This window comes from Muntiacus reevesi, chromosome 3, assembly GCF_963930625.1.
Source record: "Muntiacus reevesi chromosome 3, mMunRee1.1, whole genome shotgun sequence".
NCBI lineage: Eukaryota > Metazoa > Chordata > Mammalia > Artiodactyla > Cervidae > Muntiacus > Muntiacus reevesi.
Genome location: NC_089251.1, coordinates 108128307 through 108151182, shown reverse-complemented (window position 1 = coordinate 108151182; position 22876 = coordinate 108128307). Strand labels below are relative to the sequence as shown.

At 41.7% G+C, this 22876-nt stretch overlaps 1 protein-coding gene across 2 annotated transcripts in view; it reads right to left on the bottom strand.

Moving 5' to 3' along the window:
* The window catches only part of KDM1A (lysine demethylase 1A), a 64046-nt gene continuing 41170 nt past the window's right edge, over positions 1-22876 (bottom strand). For both annotated transcript variants that reach the window (XM_065930019.1, XM_065930020.1), the window contains 12 exons: positions 22418-22512; positions 13416-13558; positions 13048-13138; positions 11891-12025; positions 11099-11172; positions 10205-10316; positions 6384-6516; positions 4311-4498; positions 3813-3927; positions 2138-2265; positions 1335-1481; positions 1-490 (listed from right to left, as the gene is read on the bottom strand). In XM_065930019.1, coding sequence (XP_065786091.1) covers positions 305-490; positions 1335-1481; positions 2138-2265; positions 3813-3927; positions 4311-4498; positions 6384-6516; positions 10205-10316; positions 11099-11172; positions 11891-12025; positions 13048-13138; positions 13416-13558; positions 22418-22512 — 1547 coding nt within the window. In that variant the 3' untranslated portion in view covers positions 1-304. The remainder of the gene's footprint in view (positions 491-1334; positions 1482-2137; positions 2266-3812; positions 3928-4310; positions 4499-6383; positions 6517-10204; positions 10317-11098; positions 11173-11890; positions 12026-13047; positions 13139-13415; positions 13559-22417; positions 22513-22876) is intronic.

The following is a 22876-nucleotide window of genomic DNA, read 5'->3' as shown; positions in this document are numbered from 1 at the left end:
TTTTTTATGAAGTTTTATTCTCAAAATATAAAAAACCACCACAGACAGAGACGTTCTCCCCCAGTACTTGCTTCCCTCAGTCGTGATGAAGAACAGACTCTCAGACCAATGGAACAAGTGCTTCCCCAGCTCTAAGTCACAGAGGAGGCCACCGCCTCGGCCACCTGGCCATCGGGCTTTGCCTTAGCAGCGAGCTGGAGCCCAGAGGCGGGGCGAGTGTCTCAGTGGAATCTGTATTGCTAGAAGAGCTTTGCTTATGCACAGGAGGCGCGCGCGCGGGCTGCTTCCCTTAGAACACGCCACCTCACATGCTCGGGGCCTGCTGCGCAGGGACGCCGGGTGTGGCCTGGCGAGGCAGGGTGTACATGGCCCCCAAGAACTGGTCTGCAATCCTTCCTGCTTCTCGCAGCCCGCTCAGCAGAGCACCATGGACCGTGGCTGGGTAGTTGCGGATTGTATGTTCTCCAGCAAAGAAGAGTCGAGGAATAGGCTATTTCAGGGAAAAAGAGAAAATCAGCAGGCTGCAAATATGCCTTATTATTGTATTTGAACTGCCAAACTCCTGTTGGCCTTTGAAGGCTCACTACCTCCGTTCCATTACTGGTCCATCATCCTACCGAAAAGGGTCTCCCTGATTGGCGGGCAGCTCCCTGAAGCACACAGAGTGGAAGCGGCACCACAGCTCAGTGCAGCCTCAGTCCAGGGTGATGTTCACCTGCACCTGGACGTACGCGTCAGTTTAATTCTGGGGAACACCCAGTTCTAGACCTTCCTTGGCCTGATGGGGCATGTACTGGGGGCGTGGTGTCCTGACTACTCTGAATCACAGACAACACAGTACTTGTTCTTATTCTGGGACACTTGCCTCAGTTTAGAGCAGACCTCACTCACCACAGGGCTCTGGGAAACCATGACTGCTCATAAAGACCTCAGGTTATTTCTTAGGGGCACTTCCTGGAAGCCCCTAAGTAACTGGGATGCTGCAACAATCCTATGAGCCAGTACAAAATGGGGCACAATTAAAGATTAAAACACACACAATCTGAATAAGGAAAAAGTAACTGGTTTATACTTTGAACTCTTCCATTCTGAACACAGACTAGACTGACAAAGCCTATAAGTAACAACTAAGACACACAATATTTCTCCTCCCTTTCCTTCTGCTCTTGATTATCTGAAAGGGTTCGAGAACAGATTAAAAATCTGAAGAAAATCTTTTTAAAAGATTAAAACCTAAAAAAAACAACCAAACCAACAGCACTATTTTCACCCTGAAATCCTGGGGTACTGGCCTATTTCCAAATAAGCTCAGGCAGAGCCTGCCAGTTCCTCACCTGTGGGGCACCTGGAATTGAGGGGCCAGGAGTGATTGGCTGAGCCATTAAGTCATAGTCATTTCCAGACGATCCTGCGGCTACGTAGGAATAGGAACCTCGGGCCCAGGGATCAGCACGCCAGCGAGACACTACAGTTTCCTTGGGCTAAAGAAAAAAACATGAGTGGAAGTTATTACTGGACACTAAGGACAAATCATGCATTTCTGAAAGGTGGAAAAGCTGTAACGGGCTGGGATACAGTGAGACATGAGTGCTGGCCAAGTGATAAATGCTGCTGCTCTGAAACAAAACACAGATGCCTTCTCAGGCTGCCTTCTCTGCTATGAATCCAGAAATTTACCTAGGACTTGACCTGTATTCCCTTTTGATTTTAAAATTCACATGAAGCATTAATATGCTTTATCTCAAAGGAATCTAAGAGTGTTTCAATGGACTTAAAGAATAATAGAAAAAAAGTATCAAGATAATCTCTTAAAACTTCCTTAAGGGAGTTTGGCCACTTTATCTAAAAGGTGGTCGGGGAAGCTGGGGGGCAGGTGAGGGGTGTGATTGCACAAGTAGAGACGACAGACAACACAAGTGAACAAAGGCAGCGAACAGCCTTCTCAATCCCCGGGCCACGCACTGGGGGCTTTTCTCAAAACTAATCTTGGGGCGTGAACTCTAAACAGTAAACCCAGCACACACTCGATGCTGGCTGAAACTGCCCTGATCAAGAATTATGCTGCACGGGAGAGCCGTCAGACCCTGTTTTAGTCTTATGGCCCCAGATCCCTGCCTGCCCCGCCCCGCTTACTCACCTGGGGCACCGCACTGCTGCCAAAAATCCCCTTGAGGATGGCCAGGCATCGGCCAACAATCACATCATCACTTATGTTTTCCATGATGCCAGCAGCTTCTCCTGCCACGAGCGCCAACAGTATTGGAGCTGAAGAGACAAAGGATAATTCTAGAGTCCTACAGACTTTTTCCAAGTACTTCCTTATCAGGTCCCACGTCATTCTTGGCTGTTTGAAATCTGATGGCCAACAGACTAGATATGCACCACTCATGCTAGATATGTTTCTGAGCTAGCAACTTGAATCCTGTTCCATGAAGGGAGCTGGCAAATCACAGTAAGGGAAATGTGACTCATGTACTTCACTGCATATAACCTGGCAGAACACAGAAGTCCTGAAGATACCACTTCAGACCCTGCTAACAAGTGTCCCTTTATTTAGGCACAGAATTCTTCAAGACATCTCCATGACCAGGGCTGCAGCCTCTTAGCTGTCATCTGAGGCCCTTCCATACTCACCATTACCTTTCCTCACCCATTTCATGGCCCTGTGTGCAACAGGCTACGTGATAGGCACAGTGTTAGATGCTGGGGATATAAAAACTATAGACTATATACCCCAAAGAGCAACAAGAAAAATCAGATACATAATTACGAACTATGATAAAAGCTAGGAAAACAGAGAAAGAAAAGAACACAGGACATAATTTACATTTGAGGCACTGGGGACAGATGTATCCTGGAAAGTCTCTTTGAAAAAGGTCATTTAGGTCAAGACTGAAGGCTGGGTAGAGTGTGCTAGGTTGGCAAGAAAGAAAAGGGGAAAAAGAAAAGCACCCCGGGCCCAGGCCCCAGTACCACGTGGAAGTAGTAGACAGGATGGTGGATTTCAGGGTTCCAGGGGAGCAGACAAGTGTGTCTGGAGGCTGGGGAGGGGATGGACAATGAGGAAGCTGATAGAAAAGAAGGGTTAGATTAATTACCCTTCACGCTGGCCATGAAAATGAAAACCATCAAAAGAAAGAAGCAGGGACAGCAGTCAGTGGTTACTGGTGAGTGGACAGGAATGCACAGGTAAGAGTGGCTTGGACTGGGAGGTGGGCAGTGGGGGAGAGAGAGCATTCAGCGGTCGTTGGAAGCACCGTGCCCAGGGAGCAAACGAAGGATGAAGGGTAGCCACGTGCAGGATGCTTCGGCACCAGGCAGTAAGCAGTGATGGCCAGAACCGGGGTGGCTGTCTGCACTGCCAAGGCCAGGCCTCCTGAGACTGCTGCCCAGAATGTCACACCTTTTTCTTAGAATGAGGCAGTATCTAAACATACTTTTCTTTTTTTAAAAAAAGTTCTATATAAAGCTAAGAGCAACCCAATTACATAAGAATATAAAACAAGAAGTGATCAAAGATTCAGGGGTAGGTCAGATACAAGAGTCTGAGAATGAGGAATTCAAGCTGTCCTTTCCCGGAAGCTTTCCTGGGCCTGGCCCCGGCTGAGTGGGTTCCTCCTCCATGTCTTCTTCCGCAGCGCCCTGGGCTTGCACCCTGTCACACCTGCACTCGCTGCCCCACTCTGCGGCTGCCTCCCTCCTTCCTATATATATTTCCCACTAAGTTGTGCACTCCTTGAAGGCAAGTATAGTATTACGAATTCTCTATTCCTTTAAGGATGTGAGAAAGATGAAAACGAGAAAGCAGTTACCTTTATAGAGGTTCCAGAAGAGGAAGAGCTCACCCCTGCTTGCAGTGGTACTGCCAACATGGCCGAACAGATTGACACTTGGGTCCCAGAACACCCGGTCAAAGCACAGCACCACCTGTCGTCAGAGGAGCATGTGAGCTGCTGACAGAGCTCGGAGGACGGGCTTGAGGCGCAGCTGTGTCTCAGCAGGGACGCACTTCTCCCTCAGAAAGGTCCTTCTAATCTACTCTCAATGCAAGTTTAGATACCCCTACTACAAAAGTACTCCTCAGGAGGACCTTCAGCACTCTCTCTCTAGGCTTGGGTTTGAGAAGTGACCTCAGAAGACAGTCCTTGTGGATACTTTCATATATAATTAGGACCTGAAGGGAATGGACAGACAGCCCTCACGCTGACATCAGTTTAGAGCACAACAAAACGTCAAACCTGCAGCTCTCTCCCTGAGTGAAGGCAGTGAGATGGAACCTGTGCATTGGGGATGCGGAGGTGCCCCGTTACCTTGTTCAGGTTGCCAAACCCCATCCTCTGGACCGCAGACGTTTTCCACTCGGGAAGAGGTGGCACGAACTGCACGGCGGGCGGCTGCTGCTTCAGCACGCCCAAGGGCAGGGTGCAGAGGACCGCGTCGCACTTGTAGATAAAGGTCTGGCTCGTGGAGCGGGTGTTGACAGCTATCACTTCACATCCTAGAGAGGGTGGAGGGAAAAGGCTTTACCGGTGGTAAGGGTGACACTGACGAGGGCACTGAGCATTTAGTGCCCAGCAGACTCCACATGCTGTCTCAGGTGATTCTTACTACCTGTCTATGAAATCAGTTCTACTCATTTTTTACAAAAGAAAATAGGCAGAAGTAAACCTGTCTGAAGCCATATAGCTAACAAGTGCCAGGATTCAAACCCAGTTCAGAGTCCTCGAACTTCACCACCATACCACCCCACACCTTCCTGAGGGGTACCCCAGTGCTCTTCTGTACTAACAAGACCTTATCATTTACCAAAGTTTTGTAAATTTATACCAAAATTAAGAGTAAATGCCTATTCCAATAGAAGCAATACCTCTCCACTGCGGTTAAGGAGCTCATGAGGACCAAGAGGCGAATGGTGCCCGAAGACAGAAGACTGTTGTGCAGGTCTAGGGGATGCGGCCTGCAACCACAGAGCGCGCTATCCTTGAGATGCACCAGGGTGTGATGCTTAGCTTGCCAGGATATGCGTGAGCTCAAAGCTGACCACAGAAAAGGCACTCTAAGTCAGTTAATGTAATCTTCTCTCAATTGTGTTCAATGTTTTCCTCAATGAATGCCTCTTCACATAATTTACAAAAAATATACAAACAGCTCAAAATAATAAAGCACTCCATACACGCCCATTTTCTGTGGCTGCAGAATTAAGGAAAATGACACAAAAAGCTAGTTTCACTGTTCTCCACCTGCCTGCAAATGACTATTTAAAGGCCGCAGATATTCTTAACACCATCAGCTAGAAGCTGCCTCTGAAGGGAAAATTAAATGGAAAATTGTTTCATTTGTTGTTAAAAAAAAAAAAAAATCTGTGGTGATCTTAGCAAGTCCAGAAAAGGGGCCATGGAGGGCAAGATTGGTGGCCACATCTCCATTTGTCAGGAGAGTCCGTACAGAGGGGGTCAACAAGCTTTTGTAAGGTGTTCAAGCAGATTCCAAAGGTGGTTGGAATGACAGGTTCTCTGCACTCCACATGAAGTGTATCCTCAAAGCAGCAAAAATGAGCATAGAGACCACTACCATAGGAATCAAAGGGCAATTCAGTCTCTGAGGTCAACCTATCAGCAGAACTGCTCCCAAAACGAGAAACCAGTCTAAGCAGTTAGCCCACCTGAACAGGAAAAGCCAAAGACGAAGATGCAGATGGTAAAATACAAGGGGTGGCTCTCAATGGAGCCTAGGGGCCCAATTCCTGGTATTTAAGAATTTACTTAGCAAAATTAGATCCAAACTCACTGGATCTAAATACCAAACTAATTCAGTCAATCTTAAAGGAAACCAACCCTAAATATTCATCAGAAGGACTGATGCTAAAGCCTCTGAAGCTTCAATACTTTGGCCAACTGATGCAAAGAGCTGACTCACTGGAAAAGACCCTGATGATGGGAAAGACTGAGGGCAAAAGGAGAAGCGGGTAGCAGAGGATGAGATGGTTAGGTAGCATCATTGACACAATGGCCATGACCTTGAGCAGACTCCAGGAGATAGTGGAGGACAGGGAAGCCTGGAACCCTACAGTCCATGGGGTCACAGACAGACATGACTTAGCAACTCACCAACAGTAACAAACAAATTCATGCTAACTGCTAATCCACTCACACTGGAGACTCTGAAACCTGCCCCAGGTGTCTGGTTTGTACTGTGATGGGGTCAGAAGCTCTAAAGGCTCTACTGGCTCAATTCTTTTGTAAACGAAAAAATTGAATTCAGGAATCATAGTTTATAAGACACTCTACAGGAAATGTAACTAGTATTTTTTCAGTAGGTCAAACTCAACAGAGGATCAGCACTCTCTTTCAGAGTAAGAGGTCATCTTACTAGAAGAGACGTACCTGAAGCCGTGTAGCGAACCTGCCGCACCGCAGTGTTCAGCTTAATGTCCAGGCCTTCTGCTAAAGCCACGGGCACACACGAGTAGCCATTCCTCACCGTCAGGTGGCTGCCAGTAAACTCAAAGTCGTCATCCTAAGGCGGACAGAGAAGGGCACGCTTCACTCTTTCTTAGTCTAACTGATGTCACTTATACCGAGTCCCAAAAAATAACGCTGAAAAAACACGAGCCTGTGAAAAGTCAATATTCTAAGACATAAATTAAAGGGCAATCCCTCAGTCTTCAGCTACAGCTGCCCCAGGAAACTGAAGGGAGAAGAGAAAAAAAGCCAAAGTGTCGCTTATGGCTAACTCTGGGCAGTGAAATTAGGACAGTTTCTTTGTTCCTGAGACAGACTTTCTAACATCAAAGCCCTACACCACCAAGCTCAGACTGCCCCTAGAGGGCAGGAGAGGGAAGGAAGCGGACTCAGCAAATTCAGACGGTTAGCTGCCACAGCCGCTTTTGGCTTTTGCCTGCATGACAGATTTGGCAGGACATCAGGATCACCCTCCTAATTACATTTTCTGCTACATAACAGCAAAATCATTTTCATGCCCTAAACCTACAAGTTTTAAAGTCGAGGAAAACTTCCAAAACTAAAGTTGGTCAAACTAGACGAAGGCAATATAAGATTATAAAGATCCGCCCAAGATAATCCAAAGAGTGAAGAAGTCAAGATTTGGCCTCGAAGAATTCCCAAAATGATTTCATGTCTCTGAATTTACTGAAAAATCTTCCAAATGAAAAACTTTTGAAGGCTATTCATTAAACTTCTGGGAAAAACATACCACAATTCTTAGGAATTAGATAAAAATATATTGGGTTGGCAGCAGAACATTCCCTACTTAAGTGACTGACTCATCTGTTCTCCATATGGATCATCACCTACATTCAAACTTGAAATAAATATATATTGAAACATCAGTGACTAGGATAGGAGTAATTCAGTATTTACATGAAAAACCATAAGGAAACTGGAAATTCTGCAAGATATGTACCACTAACAAATCCAATCCTTACCATAACTCAAATTCTAAAGAATACGAAGACAGGATCTAAAGATGAGGAAGTCAAAATAATTTTACTAAAATAGTAAAAATGAAAATATGTAAGTAAAATATAATATTTACTCCTGTACAATCTTAAGTCGGTCCCAAGTCTCAGATTTAGAGATTGGTTCATTAGCATCTAAGAAATGCTGTGATTTGCCACAAGTTCAAGAGTAAATCACACTGAAAACACCTAAAAATTACTTAACAAAAGATGTGTGAGACTAGGACACCGAGGACTGCAAAATACTGCTGAGATAAATGAAAGAAAGCCTAAATAAACAGAGAGGTATACCATGTTCAAGGATTTGAAGACTCACTATTGTTAAGATGACAATCGTAGAAGGTAATTTTTGTAGAAACTGATAAGCTGGTTCTAAAATTTTATAGACATGTCAACCTAAAAAAAAACGCACAATTAGAGTTGCAAGTTCTATCTGAGGCAATATGAGGATTACAGTCAGGGAGGCAGCATTTCAAAGGCTCTGGGAAACTGCCCCAGAGAGGCAGGCGGAAGCCGGTACTTACTGATTTTGGCAACTGGGGAGCACATGCAAATTTGCGAGAAGATACAAGAGAGAGTGAGTGAGTGAGTGTGTGTGTGTGTGTGTGTACACGTGCTCAGAGAAGATACAAGAGAGAGAGAGTGAGTGAGTGAGTGAGTGAGTGAGTGTGTGTGTGTGTGTGTGTGTGTGTGTGTGTACACGTGCTCAGTACTGATTTTGGTAACTGGGGAGCACATGCAAATTTGTGAGAAGATACAAGTGTGTGTGTGTGTGTGTGTGTGTACACGTGCTCAGTTGTGTCTGACTCTCTAGGACCCCACAGACTGTATACAAGTGTGTGTGTGTGTGTGTGTGTGTGTGTGTGTGTGTGTGTGTGTGTGCGTGCGCGTGTGTGTGTGTGTGTGTGTGTGTGTGTACACGTGCTCAGTTGTGTCTGACTCTCTAGGACCCACAGACTGTATCCTGTGGGTTACAACTTCCTCCTCCAGGGGACCTTCCTGACCCAGGGACTGAACCTGCGTCTACTGTGTCACCTGCATTGGCAGGTGGACTCAAGCTCTGAGCCATCTGGGAATCCCAGAGATACAAGAGGTAGGCTAATAAAATCAGCTCTGGAAAATATCTAACTAGATGAAGGCCTGTTCTGCCAGCTTTTCCCAGGGCACAGAGTGCCTCATTTCTGCTCTCTGCCCTAAACTCCTTTCAGAGGGTGTTGAAAATTAGCTGCAGCAGCACATGATTTAATCCCTGTAGAGGCAAATGGCAAGTGCCAATTTGTAGTGGAGAGATCTGAACTAGTCAAAACACTTTCAAAAAAGAACAAAGGTGAAGAATTTATACTACCTGATTTCAAAATGTCCTGTAAAGCAACCGTAATCAGGAAAGTGACAGTGGCATATCGAGAGACAGATGTTGAATGGAAGAAGTGATTTTCAACTAATGTGACAAGACAAATGAAGAAAAAAGATGGTGCTAGATTAATAAGATAACCATATAGAAAACTATGAACTACCCTCACCTCTCATTATATATAAAAATTAACTGAAAATGAGTCATAGATCTAACATAAGAGCTAAATTCATAAAACTTTAGGAAGAAAATAAAAAATCTTTGCAGTCCCGGTTTAGACAAAGATTTTTCAGGATACAAAAAGCACAAAGCCTAAAAGAAAGAGTTGACAAGTAGGACTTTATAAAATTAAAAATATTTCTCTTTAAAAGATATCACTGAGAAAAGGAAAATGCAAGCTACAGACTAGAAGAAAGAATTTTCAAACCATAAACCTGACAAAAGAATTATATCCAGGATTTGAAGAACATAATGAACTCTTATAAGAGAACACGCAACATTTTTAAAAAGCAGGCAAAAGATCTGACAGCCTTTTCACCAAATAAAGTGACATATGAATGGCAAATAAGCACATGAATGCTTCACTTTATTGGTCATCACAAAAGTGCAAATTAAAACCACAGTGAAAAATTACCAACCATTAAAACAGCTAAGGAATTTAAAGCTGGCAGAGGATCAAGTGCTGGTGAGGGTGAGGAACAGAACTTGTGTACACTACTGATGAGAATGTAGTTTGGAAAACGCTTTAAAAATCTACCTCCCACAGTAAAAATTTTACTTCTAGATATTTACCCAAGAGAAAGACATGAATATTCATAGTAGCTTCAATTATTTATAGCCAAAAATGAAACAACCTAAACGTCCCTCAACATACCAGTGGATGGATGCATTCTGTGGCATATCCATACAATGGATATGAATATTACTGAACAACAAAAGGAACGAACTACTGACACATACAACAGCAGTGAATCTCAAAATGAAAAGTCACACACAAGAGGCTATGGACGGTACAATTATGTACTGTATGGTTCAATTTACATGTAATTCTAGGAAAAGCAAAACTATAACAACAGAAAGCAAATCAGTGGTTGTGCAGGGCCAGGAGCTGAAGGGCGGGGGACTGACTGCAAAGGGGCAAAGAGAAGACCTCTCAGGATGACAGCGACATTCCATGTCTTAAATGCGGTGCTGGTTCATAATTATGTAAGTTTGGCAAAATATCAAGCTGCTCACTTAAAATAGGTTTTATTGTATATATATATATATAACTGACTAAAGCTGTTTAAAAACACACATACAGACAAATTAACAGTTTCTCTTAGGAGCCGTCTCAGAGACATCTGCAACAAAATACATGACAAAGGAATTTTTACCTGATCCCAGTGCTTAAGGGAGAGTGTAGAGAGAGGTGTGGCATTAGCGAATTCAAGATTTGCAAAATGCCAATCAAGTATCTGTCTGTCTCTTGATGAGAGATATACATCACTGCAAAATGAGAACAAAGGAGCTCAAGGTTACTAAAGGGCATTACTACCATTCTCAATGGGCTGATGTTGATGATTTCAGTGGGACTATGCCTTTTATGGAGAAATTCTAAGCAAAAAGCAAGATCTCGTCTGTCTTATTAAACCCTTCATTGCTAGTGCCCAGGAGCCATGCCAAGCTTCCTACATAGAGCAAAGACCTAATTGTAATTCAGATAAAAAAATTAGTTTGGGAAAAAAAGCCTTCTTTATACTATTTACCTTGCATTATAAAAGCTGACTTGTATCAATTTTTTTGTTGTTTTATATTTTGAATAAAGCATTTTTTTTTTTTTGAAGACAGGCGGCATCCCTGACTAGAGAAACAGCAGATGTATGTGGACAGTAGATGCCCCGTGGAGCGCTTGTCACCACCTAAGGGCACACTGTCAAAAATCCAACAGAAATTGAGGGTAACACTTTTCTGATCCCCAGAATTTTGAAATTTAAAGCAATACCACCTTCTACCTCACTCAAAGACAATTTTCATTCATATATCAAATCTTATGGGAAAAAGCTATCATTTTAAAAAGATACCTTAAGTATCTAGGACACTCTTACATATTAACATATAAGAGGAGAGTATTAAGGCACCTGACAAGTAGTCCTATGTGCACAGACACTTTCCACTCATGAAATAATCTACAATGCATTCACTAACATACATAAAAGGCCACGGTCTTTGTAATCTTCCTTCTAAATTTAACAGAAAGAAGAGTAAAAGTTATCTGTTGGAGCATTTACCTTGGGGGATTGGCTTCCAACTCTTGAAGTTTTTCTTCTAATTTTCCTTGTGTTTCAGCTAATTCATCATATTCCTGATGGAATTAAGAGAACCAGGTTGGTCGGGATGAGTCAGAGATGCATCTAGTTATGACACCACAGAGGGTCAGGCCTGCACCACATCCCAGTTCAGGTCAATTACAAGGGTGCCTTCACTGAAGGCTGGGTCAGTCAGGGTGCAGGGACAGTTGTTCCTGAAGACAAGTTACAATGTAACAGGGGAGTGTGGTGGGGGAAGAGGATGAAGAAGAAATACACTAGTACGTTACACAGTAAGGACAGAAAAGAAGAGTGGCTTTCACTTCGCATGCATTTACTGTGTCCCTAGTATGAATAAGCACTTCAGATCCCTCTACAAGTGAGGGAGTACTTAACACCATGTCACAGATGAGGTGCCTAAGGGGTCACATGGCTAGGAGATTCTAAGTTAAGAAACTTCAACCAGACAGTCTGACTCCAGTAACTCTGAAGTCTACCTTCATTAACATCACTCTAAACTGTCAGGGATAAGCTATCACAGAGGGCTAACCTGAGATGTGGGTAAGTTAAAGGATGATGCTGTGAAACTAAGGCAGGAATTCTGCAGAAAAAGCAGACAAAACTAACCCATTAAGTCCCCAGAGCTCCTGTGTACCAAACCCCCTTCTTACTACTCTAGGCACCTGTGACTGGCTAATGGCCAAAACTTCCCAGATCTATACTTATCACTTAGGATTCCAAATAAAATCAGCAAGGCATGTATGTATATCATACCTTGCACAGGGCAGTTAGATCCCTGTGTTTGCTTTTCACTAAGAACTCAGCAGTGATATCTCTGGGTGGTTTGACTTCAGACGCTTCTTTGTACTGCTGATGGAGTTCTTTAATTTTCTCTTTTAAATTCACCATCTAAGAGAGAAAAATACAAATTTACCATTGCAGACAGTGACATAACTCATCACCAAAGCATGTGCTTTGGCTCCTCCCCTAAACGGCTATCATACCAAAACAGGGTTACACTGCAACATCTGTGGAATTAAGTACCTCTTCCAAATGATGATATTTAAAACAGGAAAAAATCCTATATGGCTCAACACAGAGGTGTCACATCACTATCAGATAAGCAGGATTGACTCTCTTCCAAAACAAATGGGAGAACTAGGAGTGTCCCATTAATAAAAATAATGTCCCCAAAATAAAAATTAATTAAAAATTTAACTACCAGGCAAAAAAAAACCTGTCACCAATAGAACACAGTTTTGAGAAACAAATTATCATGATTTGTTTTTTAAATACGTAAAAGGTCAAATCATCACATGAAGAACCTTAAGGAATCATTCCCAATGTCATTTTTCCAGGTTTCTGAGGGAAAGGTTAAAGCCTGAAACTAGGAGCTCCACAGCTCTGGCTATTCGTTCTCTGCCACTCTTCTCGCTTCCTCCACACCACAGTTCATGAAGGTGGTGTGCCAGAGACCTCTTCATTTGACAAGATGAAGGCATGAAGCATAGTCAAAGAGTGAAGCCAAAAGCCCAGTCAAAAGATGCACCCAGATTTTGCAATTATAAAGCCTCCAATTTGGCAGGATGGGGAGAAACAAATGGTTTCCCAGTCTGGAGCTGGGGCTTTAGCAGGTGAATACAAAGGGCCCCCTTGTTCATACCACTGAGGAATAGCCTCATATTGGTACCTCAAGTGAAATCCTTAGGCCAACGAATTATGATCCTGGCTACTGACATGTTGTCTTCATCAGTGGGAACTTGACCCCAGCACAGCTGATCTCCCTTTCATCCTAGACTCCAGCAGAGGGCACTAGACTAGGCTGGCAACAGTCAAAGGCAACCTGTCACAGGAAATATCTATTTCCCCCAGCAACAATTATCAATAATGCCACAACTGAAAGACTGACAGATAAAAATACAGAATTTTACCTTATTAAGAAGTTCCTTCAGTTCCTCCTGAGTTTTCACTATCTTCTTCCAATGTTCAATCTGCTCATCTTTGACATGCTTTTCTTGTAACCTGAAGAGACAACATATGTGCTTTGGTCACACAGGTAGCCTTGCTGCGTAAGACAGGTGCCCATCCAAAACATCGGATGGTATTAAGGTCCACTAAAATTTCTAACACTTTGGAATAAGAAAGTTGGCTGGTGGCAAATTATTTTCTAGGTTATGTTAAATACAATCAATTCAATACCATAGAAGACATGAGTTTAAGACTTGATGGAAAATTAAAACATTACTCAGCAATCTATAAACAAAATCCACAATACAATAAGCAGTATCAAAGTACTTACTGAATGACAACTTCCAGTGCCTGACCAAGGGACACAGGCTTATTATTGAGGACGTTGAAGTCCAGCTGATGACTAAGGTAAGACGTAGCTTCTAGCAACCGGTTAAACTCTTGCTCTACCATTTCATCTTTCTCCTTAGGAACCTGAAAATTCGAAGTAGGGCAGAGTTGGTCCTTACAAGACTAAACATAATCATCCATGAAAACACAAATGCTCTACAGTTTAAAAGGTCAAAATATGTATCTCAAAGGAGAAACCTTTGAGGACAATGATTCAAACTATCTTTTCTATGAAGTGGTCAATTCCATTAAATGAGATATGAAATGTTTCAGCCCGGATACACCCTATCCTCATGATTCTGCCCTCAGAGCTGGAACTCCACGTCTATGAACAGCCACAGGAGTCACACTGGTGGTGAGTGAAGTCATGTGGAGCACAAGGCGCCCTGGAGCTGACATGCACTGAGATAAGCTGGGCTGACATGCAGACAACACACTGGCAAAGTCCTGGAGAACAAAGGCTGCCAACACCCCCAAGCACCTTGTAAGTAAGGGCAGGATGAAAAAAATAAGAACAACAAGGTATGTGCTTCCCCTCTAAGATAACAGGTTCAGGTAGGAGTAGTGAAGAGAGAAGTGAAATTCATGGCTATTAATAAGAACACAACAGCATCTTAATTCTCAGAGTACTAGTGTTTTACAGCACCAATTAAGTTCAAGGTTGAATGTCCAAAGCTCTTACTACGAGTGACTGCGGTACCAAGTCTGGCTCGCTACTGTGGGGGGAAGAGAACAGATTGTAAAGCAGATCATTAAGCTGCAAGACCATGCTCCTAAATCCCTGCTGTGCCCCTGCCTAGTGATGCCATCAGTTAGCTGACACAAATCCCTCTGCTAATGCTCAATTCAGCCCCAAAGTAAACTGTATCTGCAGTTCCACTGCTGAATTCATGGGGACAGTGAGAAGAAAAAGTATGTCTAAAGAAAGCATCTCTTGCCATAATAAGTTAGGCATGGGAAATGGGTTTCAAAATTTAGAATTTCACTTTACAATCAACCTAAAATTGGTAATAAGAAACAAAACATAAAAGTTCTAATAATCACTAAGGTGAGGAAGAATAATCGTTTACAATTAGAGGTAACTATTATGAACCAGATCATCACAGTAAAACTCTTGCTTCTCATTTGAAACACCTTCACTTTTTGCCCTTCACAATTAAACAGATGATTTCAAAGCACTAGCCTCTGCCCTCTCAATGATGAGCTGCACAAGTAACTCGATCAGATGAGCCATGGTATGGCAAAAGGAATATGGTGAGAAGTATAATCTGCACCAAAACAAAGGGAAAAGGACGGCATTTCTCCTTTTGAACTATAAATATGAAAGACACTATAACTGATTCAATCAAAATAATCTTTTAAAGCATCAAGTTCTAAAAGATCACACATGGAAAACATCAGGAAATCTTTGTGAATTAGAGAATCCCCTGAGCCTAAGAAATAGATACCTGGGAGAATCTTCTGGTTTATGTTGAGAAACAAGGCTTTGAATCAGGCTCTGGAGCTTGGTACCATTTATGTATCAGGGTGGTACCTGGGACTTGGCGGATCGAACACAGCTGACCTACACCATTCAATCCCACAGCCAAAGAGAGGAGCTCTTGGTGACATCCCTACTTGTTCTGTTTTCACAGTTATCAGAGCAGATGCAAGTGATCTTCTTGTCAGGAATTTCATTTACTTTCCCATCAGTTACTTTTCCTCATTGACATGATACAGTGAAGGTCATATGCAGGTCATATACAGAGAAGCTCAAAGCAAAGCTGAAATTTTGCTTGGTGTTAATTCCCTCAAATGATGTTACAAAAGATGATTCTAAAAACTCTAAATCTGGTGCTCCTTTAAAAAAGGAAACAATTACATTTTCAATATGAAACCTCCATATTTATGAAATCTTAACTGACCACAGATGCAATGTGAAGGACTGCTTTTCCTGGAGTACAAATGGTGATATTTCTATACACGGCTTCTAAAATGCCTAGCAAGAGGATGCTATAGCAGCAAGAGGGGCCAGATCACATATGCCACTACAATAGGGCAGAACATGCCAGTACATACGTGTGCAAACAGTACTGATTAAAGCTCTTCCAGTGCCAACTGTATGGCTTGCTTTAGACAAGCTTTAATCTTTGCAGCTAGAGTGACAGTCACATAGGGAAGTTCATACTGAAAAAGTATGCAACACTTCAAGGCTCAGTAACTGGGGTCCAGGGTGTGAGGTAGAGAAATATTTAAAGGGACACTGTCAAGGTTAGAGGGACCAAATTTGACCTTTTATTCTTCCCTCTGTTTGCTGAGCAGCCCACTTGATTCATTACACTTTCCCCTTTAGTCCACCCACGCCACCACAAAAAACTTGACTTTTTACATGCGCTTTCAATGACAAAAACTCAAATGGCACCAGTCCAACATATAGGCGCAACTCTACAACAACAAACCAGTGTGAATGTATGATGGAGAGGATCTTTGGAAGCGAAAGATTTACGTTTCAAGCTTTTAATGGGTTATTGTAAACAGTGAGGAAAATGACTTGAAAAATTATGAAGAAAAAATACCTTGACAGTGTCCTTTTAACCAGTGCAGCAGAGAGAGAAATAAACTGTAAATAACAGCCCAACAGCCACATCAAGTTTAGTTTTGTAAGACAGCTGTAAAATCAAGGCTTTAAACACACAGCATGACAGAAGCATTGTTAGCTCAGAAGCTACAACCACCAGAGAAATAAGGAACAGACTGTACAGAGACTGAAACGGGGAAGTCAAGGCATAGAAATGGGCAAAAGAAAGGCACTTTTGGTGGTGGTGGAGGGTAGGGAGGTCAAGGGAGATGGTGTCAGAAAGCAGAGAATAAAGCAAAATTCAATAAAAGAGAAAAAGAAAAACAGAGAACAGCAACACGAACACAGAATCAAACAAACAAACACCAAACCAAAAGATCACCGCCACACCTGATTGACATCAGAATGACATGACTACATCCCTAGAGCACTCTCTAACTTAGGGTTACATTCAACAGTAAGGCCCCATCCATTATCTGCTAGTTAAACAGTTATAGGAATGTTGGCAGTGAGACCAGGGATACCTTTCATACCTGGATTTTCTTCCCATTAATTAAAAATTCCACTTTGAAATTAAAGAAATTATTTGGAAAAAAAAGAAAAGAAATTATTTGGAAAACAGTAAATAAAATACTTGTCCATTAGGAAATCAATACCGACTGGGAGAAAACCAAAATGTGTTTTTGATGTATTTAAACCTTGAATCTGTTTCTAAAATTAAGCTAATGATATATGTTCCAGTTGACTCAGACAATGAAAAGAATTTTAGCAACTGACTACCTTAAGCACTCCTTAAGTACTGTTTCAGGTCATTTCTTTCCTTTTCGTGAGAACCCTTGGATTCTCTTAGTTTCACAAATAATTATGAAAGGATGTTGAAATATTGGCAGTCTTTAAATACAAGTCTCAATAATTTTAGTTTAATTTGACCATTCTATTCTAGATTCTCAGTTGCATTCTGAGAGATGAACTCAGCAAATGATCACCAGGGTTATTAGCACCATGTCTGACGGCAGCTGGATTTCCGTATTACACCACAGTGAGAACACAAAACAACAAATGATGCATTCTTTTGGGAAAGAATCACTGATACAGTTTTCTAGCAAAGAATCAAACAAAAAGGCTATCACTTGAAACAGATTTTATGATTCTTCAAAACCATTTATTTCTCTACAAGTCTCCAAATAAATGGTTCCCTTAAGACAAAAAATTTGGTGAGTCTCACTCCTGTAAATGGATTATAATCCTGACTGTTTTGGTCCTGTAGATTATATGGAGCATCCCTGAACATGGTCATGAGTTGGAGAGACCATGTGATTGGCCCATGCAGAATAAATTTTGGGAAAGCCAAGCAACTTTCTGGACAGTGTCCCTGATTCTGCAAGAAGTCATTGCAAAGAAAAGACAGCTCTCAGTTCTATCTCTGGTTGCATTCTATCATCACAAACTTGATAGGTCTTCAAAAACACTGCCTATCTGTCACACTTCCAGTCAGCGTTAAGTTCTCTAGCAGCAGAGCAAAAATGGAGTTAAGGTACACCTAGGTTCCAGGTACTCAAAAGTTGTGACATTTAGCAAGAGAAATCCTCAGGAAAAAGTAACACACTGAAAAAAGTTGTAATGCCAAATCTGGCCAACAGAGGTTACAGTCAATCTCCACCTCTCCCATCTCCATGCACTTCTGTAATTACAATAAAACGAAACATTGGTTCCTTTGGTAAATCGTGGAAGAACAAATTTACATCTGAGGGGTTTCCAACTCAGATTCTGAAATAGCTAAGGGAAATTAAAGATAGATATTGACCCTAAAGGGGGAATAAGGCAAGGGGTCTATCCTTAATCTAAATATTGGGTAGGCCAAAAAGTTCATTCAGGTTTTTCTGTAACATCATACAAAAACCCAAACGAACTTTTTGGCCAACTCAATAAAATTCAGTGTGATTCTATAAATGGAGACTGCTGCCTCCCTCCCAGTTTAACTCATAAGATATTAGGGGATGTAAATAACTGACTTTCCTAGAGCAGGGACTAAACCATGCGGAGACGGAACACACGGCATGTCTAAGGAGTACACTGGCAATTGTTAGCACATAAGTGCTCAGTAAACTCTTGTTAAATGAATAAGTTAATATAGTTTGGAAAAGTAAAGTCAGTAACTATATTTGAGGGAAAAATAACTATTTTGCAACTTCAGAAACATTAAAGGGGGGCATGAGATTTTTACATAAAAAGCAGAGACTGGCAGTTATGATTTTCAAGGGTAGAGAAAGACTGCCTTAAAGATACCAAAGATGTTTCCAAAAAGGATGAGGAAAACTGAAAAGGCCAAGACACCTGTGTCAAAAGTGTAGTAACCTAGACACCACTCTCTATGAACACAACTGAAAACCTGGTAAGTTACAATGGTCACTGAGTATACCCAATCAATGGTATTTGTAAGAAGCCTGGTATGCATTACCTTTCAAGAGTTACCTTTCTTCCTCTGAGTCATTCCCAAGTAGAAAATCAGGATCTGTTTCTCCAAGTAGTTACTGAGCCTTTGGATCTCACTTGATAAAAACAACACACACACACACCGCTTCTCTCTCTCACATTCACTCACTTAAGATACCTATTCATGACTCAAAAAAAGCTGAAAACAAAACTAGAATCTAAAGCCCCCTAGTTACTAGCTGGTATATAGGAGATGCAGAAAACACTCAGCCATTTCTCCAGTCTCCCCCACAATCCAGGTTTTCATACCTCCCACTGGTGATTCCCAAAATGCTACTGAAAACATGAATTACCCTATTTCCCAACTTTATCCATTCAAAACTAAATATAGCATAATTCAGAGTATGACTCCATCATCAATTAATGATGACAATGAGCAGGGAAGCTGCTTCATTAGCTCGGACTGTTTTTATAGGCTTGGAAGATACTTCTATTAGTTCAACATCCTAGCTGCCAGTGCAGGACCAGAGAGAAAGGAGAGGCAAGCTCTTTCAGGGATTCTTGTGACTGATTAAAACAATAACAAGGTAAGATAACAAAACTACTTACATGATTTTTTTCCTATGACAATAAGATGCCTGGATATGGTAATATGTTCCTAAGACAACACTGTTGTTGTTTAGTCACTAAGTCATGTCCGAGTCTTTGCAATCCCATGGACTCTTTGCAATCCCATGGACTACAGCCTGCCAGGTCCTTCTGTTCATGGGACTTCTCAGTCAAGAATACTGGAGTGGGTTCCCATTTCCTTCTCCAGGGGATCTTCATAACTCAGAGACTGAACTTACATCTCCTGCACTGGCAGGTGGATTCTTTACCACTGAGTCACCAGGGAAGCCCTTAGGACAATACTGCAAGTGGTATTTATAATTGAGTTTGCTGCTGCCCTTGTACAGGATGAAATAATTAATTTCTGTGTACTAACAAAAGAACCATCTAATTGCTCTCTTTTCCACTGAGGCTATCCAGAGAGAATGGGGCAACACACAGCGTTTTGTATAATCATTTACTAAAGAAAAAGCAATGGCTGAGTGAGTATCATCACTCTAGGTGGGCCGCCATAGAGTAACTATTAAAAAAAAAGTTCTTTTAATAAAAGAAGGAGACTCAGCTGATGCAGTCACACTGACAGAACTGCACACCTCTCCTGCCCCAACCTTCCCTGGACTCGAGCCAGGCGGAACAGCATTAAACACCAGGGGAAGTGGGATGGACTGGGAGACTGAACTGACATTCACACACGACTAGGTATGAGGCAGATAACCAGTTAGAACCCACTGTATAGCAAAGGGAACTTACTCGGTGCTCCGTGGTGACCTCATTGGGAAGGAAATCCAAGAGAAGAGATGTTCATGTGTCTGAGTCACTGCCGTACAGTGACTAACACACGCCGTAAAGCAACTACACTCCAATAAAATCTTTTTTTTAAAGTTTAAAAAAAAAAAAGCTAAAACACCAGATAAGAGACCTGACTTTACAATTTATTGACTATGGTGATGTCAGGCAAACACATGTGTGTGTTTTAGATTCTTCCCCTGCAAAATAAGGAAACAAAGCAACTAAGTGAGATTCCCTAGATTTCTAAAGCCATTAAACGTATCTGACTATGAGTATAAATTAATCTGGCTATAAGTCAAAAGCCAGTCTGCTAGTCAATAGGTATCCATTCCTCCTCTGAACTAGATTCCCGGGAACAGCAAGATACAGAAACATTAATAGGGCAAGCAGAACTCAAAGCTACAAAGAAATTCTTTCCCCAAATTTAACAATGCCTAAAGAATCCTCCTTACTATTTAGCTGCATTACCAAATACAAACCAACCAAGAAAAATCCTATAAAGATTAGAGTTGAATGACAACAAAATGCTGAAAACCACACATTAGCTTAACAACTGTTTACTAGAATGCTATTCAAAGAGCTGGTCCTGGTGAGAAAAGGAGCTTATACCAGAACATAAACTAAAGCAACATTTCTTCCACCGAGAAAAGCCCTGCTACCGAAGCCATCTGAACCAACACTGTGGTTAAGAGGATGCTGTTTATTTACACTCTGGCACACAATACTTCTCTCATCCCAAACTAGTGACCAACAGTTCATGGACTGGCAGCTGGTTGTAGGCCATATTTGAGTGAATGCTGCTATACAATGGGCTTCCCTGGTGGCTCAGATGGTAAAGAAACTGCCTGTACTGCAGGAGACCCAGGTTTGATCCCTGGGTTGGGATGATTCCCCTGGAGAAGGGCATTTATTTGGAAACAAATGTTTTTCAAAATGTTTTACAGCTTACCTAATACCACAAAAGCAGACCATTCCTCTGGATATCTCTACTAGGGGAAAAAACCTCACATTTTACTGTCAGAAAGACTAAATGAGACTGTTCTACATTCAGGAAAGTCGAAAGAAAAAGATAGTGTCTCAAAGATCAGTGATAATCTTTGGCTTGGATTCCATTACTTCTTGAGGATGTAATATCAACTTCAAAGACCTTGCTTCCACAATTCAATTCTCTAAATTTATTGTCTGTCTACCTAAAACATCTATCTGGTCATGTCACTTCCCCCGCTCTCAACAAGACTGGAAAGATGAAACTAGACTGGAAAAATGGAAGCCTATTATAGTACTCTTTCTACATTTGTATATTTTTGAAAATTTGTGTACAAGTCCCACCAGACTGTAGGGTCTTATATGGCAGGGACTGTCTTATTCATCTCTGCAATTTTTTTTTTTTTAACAGATCTTTGCAAGTAATAGAAGTTTATAGAATTGCTAAATTAACATCTACTTCCTCTTTTTCTATTTTATTCTGTTGGAAGGCTGCCTGCCCTTTTCCCTCACCCCCAGAAAAGCCCTGGAAGTAAATTTGGATCCAGAATGGTGGGGAAGGGAACCAAAGCATTCCCTGAAAGTCTGTAGTTCTCTGATATGAACCCTATAAAACAGTCTTTTCCTAAAGGTAGACAGTAAAAGGCAAGGATGTCCCACAGGACTTATGACAAAAAATTTTGGAGTTGGAATGTTACCACTTTCCATAACAGTAGCTACACTGCCATATACATAGCAAACCTTCTCTTCCTTGATATATAAAGGTGATAATGAGTTTATATCCTGAGAACTAGAGACTCTTTTACTCCTAACAGGGAGCTGGCAAAACTTCCACTGGAAACAAACTTCTGAGTTTCTCAGACCCCTAAATATATAACCTATCAGGCAGTTGTTAAAACCCTCCCACTCTCCCATGCTAAGCATCACTGTCGTGCTACTACCATCTTGACTACAGGAAGCTCCTATCTGGGTTTCCCTGGTGCTCAGTGCAGTCGATCCCTGAGATGGGAAGATCTCCTGGAGAAGGAAATGGCAACCCAATCCAGTATTCCTGCCTGGGAAATCCCATGGACTGGCAGGCTTCAGTCTATTGGGTTGCAAGAAGTGACTAAACAACAACAACAACAAATGCCTCTGATAAACAAATATTTTCACCTACCTTAGCATCAATTTAGTACTACCATTCACTATTAGCTCATCAAAAACCTGACCGTATGAACATAACACTGAAACCATGAGGAGCGCACGAAGCTAAAGCACACGATGGGAGGCACAGTACACAGAGATGAAGAGTCAGGCGGTCAGCTCCACAGGTCTCTTAGGGTACAGGCGGCCACGGCCAAATAAAAAGATTAGTCACTTGGCTAGCCTAAATTTCATTAAGCATTTAAACACCTAAGCAGCTATTATAACTCTTTCCTATATAGCTCAGAGTTAAAAATCTGAATAAAGCCACATTATTTCTACCCTCAGTTCATATTTGTATGTGTGTATATTCATCCACATATTTCCCCAAAATTGCTTTCAACTGAACCAAAGAAATTGTATAAAGTTGCTTGCTGTCAACTTACAGCTTGTCCATTCGCTTCATAAAGTGGGCATTTTTGCTTGATCTTGGCCAGTTCCATGTTTACTTGTTTGCTGACCACAGCCATGGGATTCCCTCCTAGAAAAAACTCCAACAATTAAATTCACATACCTTATGAAAAGGGAACAAAAACTTCAAAGCAAAAATATTTTTACTCAAATTTTAAAATGTTAAAGCTTAGGGTATGTGAATTAATACCAAAAAAATGCCCAAAGTAAAACAAATATATAAGTAAGCACAAAGAAGAAAGCAAAACACTGTGTGCGTGTGTGCTCACTCAACCTATTCCCAAAAATCAGGTGACATTACAGATCCTTCCAGACTTTACATGCATACAATTAGACATTACATACAAAAGGATCATAACACACGCACTGCTTTATAATCATTTTTCAACTTAGCAATAAATTGTGGACATAATTTCATGTCAATGTGGAGCTAC